The sequence below is a fragment of the Leptonotus elevatus genome, chromosome 2, assembly GCF_054856555.1.
Source record: "Leptonotus elevatus isolate MCC_2025b chromosome 2, RoL_Lele_1.0, whole genome shotgun sequence".
Taxonomy (NCBI): Eukaryota; Metazoa; Chordata; class Actinopteri; order Syngnathiformes; family Syngnathidae; genus Leptonotus; species Leptonotus elevatus.
The window spans coordinates 29667591-29681394 of NC_141240.1; the positions used below are offsets into that span (position 1 = coordinate 29667591).

At 42.3% G+C, this 13804-nt stretch overlaps 1 protein-coding gene across 11 annotated transcripts in view; it reads left to right on the forward strand.

Annotated features, from left to right (window-relative positions):
• The window catches only part of camta1a (calmodulin binding transcription activator 1a), a 330875-nt gene that overhangs the window by 290521 nt on the left and 26550 nt on the right, over positions 1 to 13804 (forward strand). For 8 of the 11 annotated variants that reach the window (XM_086068103.1, XM_086068104.1, XM_086068105.1 and 5 more), the window contains 2 exons: positions 3581 to 3734; positions 11844 to 11984. In XM_086068103.1, coding sequence (XP_085924229.1) covers positions 3581 to 3734; positions 11844 to 11984 — 295 coding nt within the window. The remainder of the gene's footprint in view (positions 1 to 3580; positions 3735 to 11843; positions 11985 to 13804) is intronic. The other 3 variants (XM_086068109.1, XM_086068110.1, XM_086068114.1) reach the window with 1 other exon arrangement.

Genomic DNA, 13804 nt, shown 5'->3' on the forward strand with positions numbered 1-13804 from the left:
ATTTTATCAGAGAGGAACAAGGATTCCGCCAGTCCTCCCCCTTAGTTTGTCTAGGTTCCGTGAAGCGTCCCCTCTCAATTAAGATCCTTTCATGTTAATGGCCTTCTTATCACATGCGTGCACGGCTTCTCAAAGCAAAAGCCCACATACAGTCGGGTTGCAGAGTCGACGTTACAGATGGGCCATTCTTGTCTTGTCCTTTTGACTTTCAGTGCATCCCTGTCTCAAACTGCACTTGTGTCTTGCTAGATTCTCTGGCTTATTTAGCTATGGCAATTGTTGCAGTGTTGTTGGTGGTTACGTGGAGGTGCTCCAAGTGCAGATTGGCTGCTGGGGTCACAAAGGCTTAATGAGACAGCAGACACATTACTTCACCAGCTTCAGCCAACAGATTCACTCTTCTTCTCTTGTAGCTGCACCCTCGGAGTCGGTAGACCTAGAAGGTCATTTTATCCATCTCCGTCTAACTTTGTCTGCATCCTCGGCTTCATTAGCCAAACTTTCTCCTTCCTTTGCTCCTTCTTTCCCTTCTTCCTTGTCTGGTGGAGTAGAACAAGGTTTGTGACCTCAGGACAAGGCAGGCAGCAACTGAGAGATTGCAGGAGGCTGCGTGGAAGTGCGTGGGTGCCAGAAAAAAACCTGTTGCCTGGCTACAACATCACCTTCATTCACTGGTTGCGATGGCGATATCTTGCATGTGCCTACTTGCAAAGGTGCGCTTGTTGCTGCACACCAACTTAAACCGTGAATGGCGGGTATGTTCGCACGCACACACACACGTACGCGCCTTCATGTTTTAGATTTATGTGAAGGCACTAACCCGCCCACTCAGCAGGCCTCGCGCCCCCGTGACTGACTCCCCAAGACTCTGCTTGCAATTAGCTGAACATCTATCCATCTGTTCTAGGGAGGCGCAATAAATATGAACAAAAAGCACTGTCTGGAGACGTCTCGCACTCGCACGTACAGTGCATGTGTGTCAAAAAAGGATTTAATGGTTGGCACGCATGTTCACCAATCTCATCATGCTACCGTGTGTTTATTTTTAGACTTAATCCGAATCATACAAACATACGCATTAAGACGCAAAACCCCACAGGCATCTAAGCATTTCCTTCCATGGCTGAGGTGAAACAAAACGCAAAAAAAAAAAAGACCACATTATGCAATTAATCAATAACTTAATGAGATCTCATTTTCTGAGGAAAAGAGTATCCGGGGCGGGAAAAAAAGTTACCCTCAGCCTTCCGTACCCTTTTTGTCGAGGTTGTGATATTGTGTGGTGAAAAAGGAAAGCAGCCAGTAGGAAATTAAATTAAATCGCCTCATTGATAGATTTATGTGGCACTTTACATTTTCATTGTGTTGATTTCTCTTCTCTCTTCTCTCTTCTTTAATGGAGAAGCATACTTGAGTTGTGAGGGTGTTGCTCATCGCAAAAAGTGGGAAAAAAAGGAAAACAAGATTGCACGTAAAGCTTTCCAGCTGCCCTCTTGCTATATAAGATTTTTAAAGCAGTGCACGTACACACTGTACAGGGGTTTGAATGTGCGGTATTGACTATGTTTACTTGCTGTCAATAAGGCTTTGGAAAGGTCACAAAAACACGCGCAAAAACCCAAATATGCACTTATTCGGGTTTTTAAAAACCTGAGTAAGACCCGAAAATCTGGTCACACAAACGTGTATTGCGGTACCTCCTTTGAACGGAACTTTGGTTTGTGATATGCGCCTCCTCTATTCGTAAGGAATTTTGATCTTAACTACTTGTATGTGTGGCAGCCATCTTACGTTGCCACTCGCTAAACAAGCCTAACTTGAATACACTGATTTCTCTGCAGAGTTTTCATGTCATTTTCTGTTTTTACGGTAAAAACAGTTTGTGAATACTATACTATTTTCGCCAAAATGGCAGGAGAGAACCACAATTTCAGAACGAGGAGGAAACCAGACTACTTTATTCGTGTGGTGAATGCCAAGAATATGTCTTCCATTGACTGTAGAAAGTTAAGAGTCAAATGCCGTCTATTTGCGCAATAATATCCGTGCGTCACGTTTTAGACATTGATACATCTGTATGTTACATATATACGGTGGCATTTTCGCCATATAGGCAGAAAATAATGTGAAAACGCCGCGGAGAAATCAATGTATTCAAGCGAGGCGGCTTTTGTGAGTGGCAACGTAAGATGGCCGCCAGTGGCTACACTTGTCTCAACGAGCGGCATTAAACAGTTCAGTCATATAGACGTCCGTGGGTTCGGATCGGAATATGAATGCGGGCGTAACTCTGTCCCCTCACGCTTGTAAGCAGGTTATCCCGAATGTTTCAGAAACTGGACTTTGACCTTAGCCGGAATATCGACTCATTGTAAACGACTTCCTTTTAGCTGTGAACGATTGTTACCCTTACATCCTCAAACGATTACACGCATGTGTGTGTGTTGTGTACCCGTTCTGTATTCCCGAGTAAAGATGGAGGACATGGCTTCGTCGTTGGCACAGCTGGTGGTGCCATCTGGGGGCATGGCTCGCCACCCTGTGCCATCTGCATCCAAACAGGGCCGCCGCCATTGTATTGTGTCCATATCAATGACAGGAGACAAGCAAAGCAGGAAGCTAGCGCTCGGCAAAGTGCTGACGTGAGGTCAACAGAGAGGGCGGCAGTTGTTTGTATGTTTGGGCGTCTTTTTTCACAGAAGTAATTGTTTTTCTGGGCCTGCTCGCCCTCAGCAATACCCCTGTCTGATGAAAGGGGAGAAAGCGAGACGGAGCGGGGGTGTCTGGTCCCCTGATTAATGGTATACACAGCGAGAGGGCGCACAGACCTACTGTAGCCGCGCCTTGATTTATTTGCCACTTAGTACTGATGAAGCTTCAACCTGCAGTCGCACACGCATGTTGTCGTTGCATTTTTCTCTATCAGCTTCTTTTCTGTTTGTCGATTCTTGTGTCTTGTTCAGCTGCAAGTGCCTGCATGCTTCTAATTATTGATGTATTTCGTGTGTTTTTTTATTCGTTCCTACTTGTAGTCCTTCTTACGTCTGGCTGATGTAATAGTCGTTGCAGTGGAATCGTTTTATAAGAAATTACAATAATCATGTAATCTAATGTTAATCTATTTTTTTAAACTTGGCGGTCAATTTATGGAGGAAACCTCGTGAAAAAGATGCAAATGATGGTCATTTCAGGCAACGTATCAACTCACCATGTGGGAGGACTTAATCAAATGCCATAAATATGCTCCGTGAGCACACAAACACAAATACTGTACACTCATGCATGAGGACAGGTGTAGACAGACACATCGGAATACATGCCCAGGCAGAGACATATTCTGTATGAATGAGATTATTGCAGATTTGCTTTTTGTGTACTTTGTGTGCGTAACTATGTGCTGTTTCTAGTTTGACTTCTCATGAACCAGCTGGCGCCTTTCAAACTGGTGAAAGCACTCACAGCTGAGCCGCAACGTCCATGTGTCACTTGCACTCTTTTGCTGTAGCATCCTTAAGAGCATCGAGCATGTTCCCCCGTGCAGCTGACACCGCGCATAATCTCATCTCTGTTCTCCCCGCAGAATCCTGACATTGTGCTCGTCCACTATTTGAATGTGCCAGCCATCGAGGATTGCGGGAAACCATGCGGTCCAATCCTGTGTTCCATCAATACAGACAAGAAGGAGTGGGCCAAATGGACCAAGGAGGAACTGATCGGCCAGCTCAAACCCATGTGTGAGTGTTTCGCCGTCCATTCAGACAGATCTATTTATAGCTTCTAATATCAAATCCTCTTGCTCTGAAATGGTCTTTACATGCCTGAGAGAGATTTATTTGGTCTGTGGAGCCGGTGTCGGCTCTTATTAGCTGATTGCTACTATACTAAGTGCCCTCAGCACCTCAGTCAGAGAGCATCTCCGGCCACTGACTGTTGCTTCTGAGATGAGTGTGCGGTCTTCCTGGAGCCTTTTGCAAGTTGCGGGTCAAAGGGCAGCCCGTCCAATACTGCTGGCTCCGCTCAGACCAGGCCAAGAGTGTCCCTCCTTCCCGTACGTCAAGACACAGGAGGACATCACATTGGCTATCGAGTCATGTTTGCATGTTGGGAGCAAGATTGTCTGACTCACCAGAAAGTACCCCTCCCCTAGATGTGTTTTTTTATGTGTCTCTAGGCCTTCCTAAAGACTGAGGTGATGTTGTGAAAAAGGTCAGGGTCTTTCAGATGATGGTAATGGTCAAATTGGGACTTTGTACAACATGCTAAATCTTCCAGGGATCGGTATACATACCCTTTAACAACCCGCCTGTGATTTAAGGGAAGCGAGCATTGCATGGCAGCGTGATGACTTCCAACGGCCAATTATTAGCTCTGCGGCCAGGTAAAGATGAGCCTTTAAGGCGCTCGCCCCTGCTCGCTGCGCACTGACAGGTATCATCAGTGAGGTTTTGTCTACATCATTATCCTCCTCACTGCTCCGCTTCCTGTCACTTTTAGGACATAAAGCCGCCGAGCAACAATGGCCTACAGTGTTCATTACATCTGTGACTTAATGTAAAACCAAGCACCATTTGCAGTAATGCGTGAAGTCATTAACTTTGGGAGTTGTTGGGACAAAGAGGGTGTCGCCTTCTAGCTACCGGCCTGCACGAAAGGGATCCATAAAGTGCACACACAAAAAAAAAAAACCTGATGGTTCTGTCTATGTGCTTTTTATCTTTTCTCTCCTTTCTATCCTTTTTAATGGAGAGCTAGTAGTGCTTTAGTCAGCTCTGTGATGGAGCAACATTGTCATCTAGTGGTTGTCATTGGTAGCACCATTATAGTATGTTGAAATGAGGAGGGGCATGCTATATATTCCTTAAGATGTATTTGGTATACCTGTACATAATACAAGATGTGTCAAAAGTTGGGTTTAACACAATTTGGCAATTTGTTTGAGGACATATCTGTTTGGCAGCCATTTTCATACATGTCCTGGATGTATGATGTTTATGGGTTCTTCTTCCTAGAATGTGTAAGTACATTCAATTTTAAAAAATGTTTTACACTTGAAGTCATAAAAAATGCACATGCAGGCTCAGTGGCTGTAATATAGCCTAAATACGTACAGCGCATACTGTGCATGTAGGCCTATACATACATACATACTAGGGCCTTGACTGGTACCCCAAAATCTGTGATGGTTGTTCATTTACAGTTTAACCACCAACTAATTGTACTTTTGCCGAAAAACACATCATAATCCATAAAATATGAAACACCCCATTTTATCAATGTGGTAAATAAATTGGACTTTTTTGTGCTATAACTACACCATATGTTGTCTAAAGTGTTTTGCCAAGCCTTAAATGTACTCTTTTTTTTTTCAAACATATTGCATATACCGATATGCTAACAACTCAGCATCAACCTTAAGTTTAAGATACTTTAAAGATCCCTCCCCTGTACACTGTCGAACGGCAGAACCCAGGGTGTTCTTCCAACCATCCATCCATCCATTTTCTCAACCACTTATCTTTTTGGATCAACTTTAAATCCATCCGCTTGTCATACAAACTGCTAGCTAGCGCTAAGCAAACCTGTGTTTGTGTCCTCTCTGGTGTGTGGGTAGCCAGTTCCAGATTCCCTGCTCAAAGGCAGCGGGGTTTTCACATGACACATGCAATGTCACACATGGGCGGTGTGTGTGGCCAATTAGCCATTCAAACATTCCTCTGTAATAGACACGACATTGATATGACACGATGTGACTCGGATCTGGATGTACTCATTCAGCCTTCCATTTAACAGCCATTTTACTACTCAAGTTCAAGTCACCACCGATTTGTCCACAGACATAATACATACGTACATAGAATACATACATACATGTATGAGGTTTTGCCTCATGCTGCTGAAACAACATTATCATGTGTGTGAGTCCTTATTTTCTTAATTTGATTCCACTGAGGTGCTGCTGATAAACTAGCAGGCCAGATTTCCCTTCTCTTATCAGGATTGTGCCAAAAACATCAGTACACATATTCAGAAAACTTTACAGTACAGAGTGTGCATCACAATGTGTCGAACCATGAATTTACTTTTACTCTACGTGCTTATCTCAAAAATGTTGCTTTAGCACATGAACCCTTAGTTTAATGTCACAGCTACTATATTTCCCTCTAACAATGTCAGCTCTTGCCAGATAATTGCCCTCTCCTGTCTCGTTCTTCCCTGTTTCTTCAATATATTAGTACATTTACAATTTGACTGATACACAGTACAAAGGTGAAATGAGAAAATTTGTGAATAGTTTGAGCTTGTTCTGTCCAAAGGCAAGGACACTTTCCCTTACACAAAGACAGTAAGTTGAGCACTGTGGAAGGTTGGGCTTGTGTGACCTCGGCCGCCCCCACGGCCTCTGGTGTTTGATGAGGAAGATGAGAAGTCAAGAGAGTGAGGACAAGCCCAAAAGATTGGCGTCATTACTCAGTCACGCTACAGTTCTATAGACAAGGCAGCCGGCTTGATTCACTCCTCTGGTCTCATGCTATAAACACGAAGCTCCTGCTTTCTCCGCAGCTATGCCCCCTGCCTGCTGACAGATTTAACAAATACTCAGACAGACAGACAGACAGAAGGCGAAAGAGAGATCGGGTCAGGGTAGAACAAAACAAGGCAAGCTGAGCTTTGTTGCGATTGCACAGTGAGCAGTGGCAAAATGTTAGAATGCATGTTTGCTGCCGTTTTTCGTCGGGGCGGTGTGATGCTCATTACCAAATGTGCTTGTCAGGATGGGCAAGTGATTGGCTTGTGTTCGCTGTCTTTCATCTTGTTGCTATTGAGATCTAAACTACAAGCCCCTTGGCCTGTCATTTGTGTGTTTGAAACCAGAGGAGCAGCAAGTCAGATCTGATTAGGCCTGAAAGATTAATTGCATGGATGAATAACAATTTTTTTAATTGCGACATGCTGTATTTGCCAGGTGCTCACTTGACTATTACACAAACTTGAGAAAAGGAGTAATGAGTGAAAAGTAGAGCAACTATTTTTTTTAAATGTTTTTTTGCTTTGTTTTGTTTTTAACATTTTAGTGTTACATCCACAATACACATCAAAGTGGCTCCAAGAGTGGCTATCTGAATGGCTTTGGAGCCCAACAGCTAATTTTTTGAACCAATGATGTCATTGTCCCACCTCTCGACAACAAAATGTTGTGAACTACCAACCTAATTTTGTTTGTGCCATTGAAGCTAGTGATTTGTTGTGTCATCCATAGCAGATTATTCTGCACTTTTACCAACATATGGTCAGCATCCTGGACCATAATACTTACCAGAAGTACAGAAGGCTGCTAAAGGCTTTGGTGTGTCGTGTAGTTGTTAGGCAGACCTGCAAAGTGATCCATCACCATCCAACTGGAAAGAAATAACAAGTTTGCCTGTTTCGTTTTTATGTCTTTTCTATTGTTCTCATTGTGTTATATGGTCAGTGTCTGTATGAAATGCAAATACATAATATAGCCTAATGTGAACTGGAAGTGATTGAACCCTTACTGTCTAACAGGACAATTATTTTTCTAGGAATTTCATTGACATTCAGGAACTGAATGATCAAATGAATCAGATCGGGTATTTTGTCATAGATAAATGAATCCCGTTTCTTTGACCTGCCACTCAAAGGCACGTTGAGCATGTTGTATGTGAGTGCTACTGACATCTGCTGGTGAACACGTCATACTGCTGCACACATCATTATCAGTCTTTGAAATATCTTGTTCTCCTGCTGGGTTTTTTTCTAAATAATTTTGCCATAACTGCATTCTGATTTTACATCTTCACTTAATCAACTTCAAGTTCAGAAACAAACAAACATTTACATTTATAGTGGGTATAAAAAGTCTACACACACTAATCAAATTACACGTTTTTGTGATTACATTTTTTTTTCAATGGGACCAGGGTAAACCATTTTGATTGAAGTCAATAAAATGAAATATTTTAGAGAGGGGGAGTAGAAATAAGCAATGGGGTTGCACAAGTGTGCACACCCTCAAGACTGGCTGTGTTCAGAATTAACCATGCACCAATTAACCATAAATAGCTATAATACCTATAAAAAATAGATATAACTGTCCAGATGTTCTAGTCTGTCAATGCCCTAATTCCATTTGAAGAATAAACAGCTGCTACAACTATGCTCCACTGTAGCTTTGGTTTTTTGTTGATGAGTAATTTTATGATTGTGACAAGCCTGCCTTTTGGAATTATGGCCAAAGAGTTTAATCCTTGGTTTTATTTGACCAAAACACATTTTTCACATGTGTTAGGTAGATTTCACATTTGTTCTTGAAAATGCAGCCAGGCTTGTGTATTTCTTCGTAAGGTAAGGCCGACGTGGCACCTTACTACACTACCCAGACATATTTTTGGCCAGTTTTCTTCTTGTCTTCATCAATTTTGGAAGGGTGTCCAATTATTGGTAACTCCACTGCTGTGCTATATTTTCTCCACTCTGTAAAGAAAAAAAAATTGTTTTTTACCCTTTTCCTCACTGTTCCCTTTAAACAGTGACATCCCCGGCCTGCACTTTCCATACCATGGCTTCTGCTGTAACATGTGAGCACAAAAATGTCAGGAAAAGCTTACAAGAACATCTGAACTTTATTTGGGGTTTAATAAGAGGCACTTTTGACGGTGGCAGATGTGTGCCAACTCACAGTTAACACGAGTGGAATGTGATTTTTTGATCATCATCGACGGTTACGAGAGGGTGTCATCATCTCTGTTGTTTATTTTTTACTTCCTCACTCGAAAAGCTTTTAAAAATGTCAATTAAGTTGTATAGGTTGTAGTCAAATAATGATGGGAAAAGTTTGTAAATGATTTGTTTTGCTCTTTTTTTTTAATGGCATTTGAATAGGGGTGTGTAGACTTTTTGTAGCCAATACATGTACATTTTGCGGTTTTTCACACACTTAGCATCATATGTCAAATGCTGGTTTTACAGTGAGTAGAGATTATAATATCTGCCTCATAGTCAATAAGTCCCCCCATTCAAATATGGGCTCAAGCCCTTCTTCTTTGAGTTTGTATGTTCTCCCTGTGGTCCTCCCACGTTCCCCCCAAAAGAGTTCACATGTTCATTGAAGGCGCTAAATTGTCTGTAGGTGTGAAAAGAGTGAATGCTTGTTTGTTTGTCTATACAAGTATGTGCCCTGTGATTGGCTTTTTGACCTGTCCAGCATGGACTCACATCTACCCTCATGAGGCCTAGCCATATAGAAAATGGATGGATGCACGTGAAATGCTAATGTCAATAAGAATAAACAAACAAAAAAATGTATGTTTTTTATTAACTCTTTGACCGCCATAAACGTTATAAAACGTTTAGCATAAACCTACGGAAGGGCGCCGAGGACGTTAAAAGACGTTCACTATGTTTTTTTGGGGGGTTTTTTGGAAACGGATGGAGGAAAGCCTTGGGCAGCTGTGCTGAAAGTATCAGGCAGATCTGGTTAGTATAATGACTCGTTTTGGCCCCTAGATGGCAGCGATGACTCTCTTGGATGGGTTGGATGGGCCGCCCACCGTGGGCGTCAGTAGAAGACGTGAGGCGGAGCTAGAGTGTTGAGGGGACAATGGCTGATGAAGCCACAATGGCAACCGGTTGCAAGCAGCTCACGCTTGAACATTTTTTTCAAAGACGGAAAGCATCGATCAATACTAAAAAGCGCATTGATGTCGACGATGATGATGACTCCGAGCTTGACGCCAAAGTTGGAAGCCTTGACGCGACCGTTATGATCACGTAGTAAGCCTCTCCGGCTAGCGCTGCTAACGCCGGAAAACGCGCACAATAACCGACCGGGTACTCCTACACAAGCGGACATTCGATCGGGCGATGGAGAGTTGTCGAAAAGCATCGACCAATGCACATTGATGATGATGATGATGGTGAATCCCGAGGTTGACGCCACAGTTGGACGCGGCCTTTATTCTCACGTCATAAAGCAACACCGGCTAGCGCTGCTAACGCCGGAGCTGCACATGCGGACTTTCGGTCGGACAATGAAGAGTACCCCGAGTCCAATGCATATTCATCGGAGGAGCGGGTACAGTCTGATCACGGAGAAGACACTGGTTCTGGACTACGATGCCACCACGAATGGAGTGGATAAGATGGATCAGAACATCTCTTACCACCCGGTATAGCAACTGAAGGACATGAGGAAGCCAGACGTAACACCACCGTAACGTAACCGTAGCATGATCCTGATATTAGACTTGATGGCAACACACACTGCAATATATACTTGCTATTCCCCGGAAAAAACGGCCTGCAAGAAAGTGGAGCACGCGAAGAGGCAATCTGTTGTGCAAATGCTGTTGCGTCTCCTTGCACGCAGGAGAGTGTTACACAAAGAAAAACTGTCGTTGAAACATCCACATATTTGTAAATAGCACCACAGTTGCACACATTTGTAAATAGTTTGCCAAATTGTTGTCAAATTGTTACACTGTTGAATGTAAATAAACGTATTTTGCTATCAAAAAACACTTTTTCATTCTTGGTGGTAGTGTTTTATAGAAGTAAAGCACTATTTAGGTGTTTGTGGCATCATTCATGGACAAAAAGAAGTGTAAAATTCACTAGAATGCATGAAATAATATCGTTTCACTAAAAGCTTGATTTCTCCGTATTTGAGTCCAAAACAAGCGAAATCGGGTGAAACTAACCATTTTCTATTGTTGATTACTAAAGAACGGAATAAGGTAGAAACAAACTTTTTTTTCTGATGAAAGATGAAAGTTCAATCTTTCATTTGGTAGTATGTGTGTTTCCATAGTCCAAACAGAACATTTTCTGTGGACCTTGAAAGATCAGTCAAAATGCTTAAATCGGCTGGCACTGACGGCATCCCTTTTCTGAAAACGTCTGGCAGTCAAAGAGTTAATGAATACATTTTATTTATTATATATATTATATACTTTTATTTAAAAAAAATCATATAAAACAAAAACATAACCTATACACATGAAAATGATTTGTTGTTTTTATTGTTATTCTATCTGAGCATTTTCCTTACAGTGCCTCTACCTTTTTAACTTGCTGTCGTCCACCTGCTGTACTTATCTCTCCCGGGAAATATGGTGCTTGATTTAGTTTGACGATGATGAATGTGCTTCGCTTCAAGAATATTACTTTTTTTTTCCTTTCTGCAGCAGTTTAATATATAGTATCTATCTGCACCCAGATATCCATCTGATTAGACATTTAGGCTTGCTTGGCAAGTAGAGCGATGAAGTATGATTCGAGTTTAAGGATGTCTGACTGAGCTCACCAGGAGAAATTCTCTGTCTTATTTCCCGGAGAGCAGCAGCATCTTGCTGGTATTTCATCCCGGAAGCTTCCCCTGTCAGAGTCGAGAATTGGGTCAGGGTAACAGCAGCGGGTGTAAAGAGTAGGCCTGCTGTCACTTTCATCAGTTCTCACTGAGAGGACACAATAGCATGGGTGGAAAGAAAAGGCAACTTCGTCAAGGAGCGGTGCAAGGAAGCGCCAAGACACTGAAATGTTGTCCGGGATAAGGGAATTGCAGAGAAGAAGACAAAATGTTTTTCTTTGTTGTTGTCTGAGTATGATGGAAACTGTGCCAGGGAGACAAGTGACCAAAAGTACTCATTTCAGAACAGTCAGAGAGTTGTCTGTTTGTCTTCAGGCCAAAGCAGCAATCGCTGTGAGGTGTCATGTGACCAACATTAGTATTGTCAAGGTAGCGAGTCGGGGGCAGTGGGTGGGGCTGGGGGGATGGCGTGGCTGGTGGTCTGACATCTGTGTCTCCTCCTCCTCTCTCCCGGCAGTTCATGGCATCAAGTGGACTTGCAGCAACGGGAACAGCAGTTCTGGCTTCTCTGTGGAGCAGCTAGTGCAGCAGATTCTGGACAGCCACCAAACTAAGCCACCTCCCCGGACTCACAACTGCCTCTGCACGGGCACGCTGGGTAAGGGCTTTAGTGAGTGGGGCTGAGTTTGTTCTCGAGCAGCAATACAGTTCAAGGATCCTTTTCCTTTGTATATGATAGATTAGAGAATGTGGTCGTGGTTTATTGCTTTTAGATTTGGTGTCAAGTTGAGTCTTTATATTTGCGTTACTGTATGATATTTTGCATCAAAACTACACATTTTTCATTGGCGTTTTAAATATAATTTCAATTTTTTTTTTAAATGGTTGAGACACAAATCAACACGATTGTATCACCAAGAACAGGAGTGTGCAAAGTTGTTGTTTTTCCGAGGGCCATATAGAAAATAATCGAAGGATGCAAGGACCAATGTGTTGTGTTTGTTACTTAAATTTATCAAGCACACCTAATTTTGTTTGTTTTGTAAAGTTGCCCCTGAATACGGGATTCAGGAGCAGATGTATACATTCAGAACAGAAACAGGTGAAATCTGTCAAAAGCTGATCATTTTTAGGGAGTTCATTCATGTGATATGTTCACAAATTGAACCTTGACACAGTAAGAAGGTGGAGGGAACTATTTTTTCTTCTAAAAAAATAAATGATCTTTATTTACACAGTGTTATGAAGAGAAATGTCATTACTTGCTTAGAGTTGTTTTGCATCTTTGCATATTTACAAAAACTCTACAGTAGATAAAATTAATTCATTAGCAGCAAACGTCATTGCTAGTATATATGCCGCTGGCTGTTTATAAATGGACGGTGGGCCACAGTTTGGACACCATTGAGCTAGAAAGAGCTTTGTGGATATACTGTAATACCAACATACAGTATACATATGAGGTGCAGTTATTATGTTTGTCCACTTGAGGTCACCATCCTCAAATTCTCCATTGTAGTATCTGACATTGCCAGGTATTATACCTTTGAAAGGCAGACCTGGCCTTGGAAGTGAGCAAATGGGTATGTACAGTTGGCCGGCTGGTAAGTGGCTCTAGTGTTGCGTGTAGAATGACGGGGTCAGTTGAGGCTATCAGGAAACCGGCTAAGAATGTGCTTGTGTTTACTGTATTATGTTAACATTTGTTCACTAAATCAATTGAAATTGCACCATCGGTTGTTTCCATCCTCCTTTTACTCTAAGCACCTGTTTTGGATTAGTTTCTTCTAGCAAGCAGCGGTAGACTATTTTTGGTTAGCTAACGATGTTTACTGGACATGTAGTTGTGTTTCTTTTATTTTGTGAAATTACCTCAAACTTTGGACTTTCTCTGTCTTTTTACACTATTTCCATCTGGCTCGCGCTTTTTTCTATGTGAGTCTGCAATAACAGTCGGTGTGAGAAAAATAGTCTTTGCAAATTCCCTTAATATAGCGAATAATCCATGATATAAGTATTAAAAGAAATAATAATAATTTAAATAAAAAAGACGCACTGCACTAGCCCCAAAAAGTGAGGGACGAATTCACAGGAAAGAGATCATGTTTGTTACAGTTTGTCAAAGGCTAGATCAGTGACAGAAAAGGTGCCACGAAATGTAGTGATGCCGGTGGTCTTGATAGTACGTTATCGAGCCAGAACATATCTGCTTTGCTATCAGATTCATCCGTCATGCGTATGCCTCCTATTTCCCATGTATGCGACATAAAATAAAAAGCTGTTATGTCGGGATTAATGTGGGTTAGTGGTAGAGTGGTTGTCTCCCAGCCCAGTTGTGTTCGATCCCCGGCCATTGTGTGCTCGGTCCCCGGCCATTGTGTGCTCGGTCCCCGGCCATTGTGACCATGCTGAAGGTTGAGTTTGAGCAAGATACTGAACCCTAAGTTGCTCCTGATGCTGCATCATTACTATTAGGTA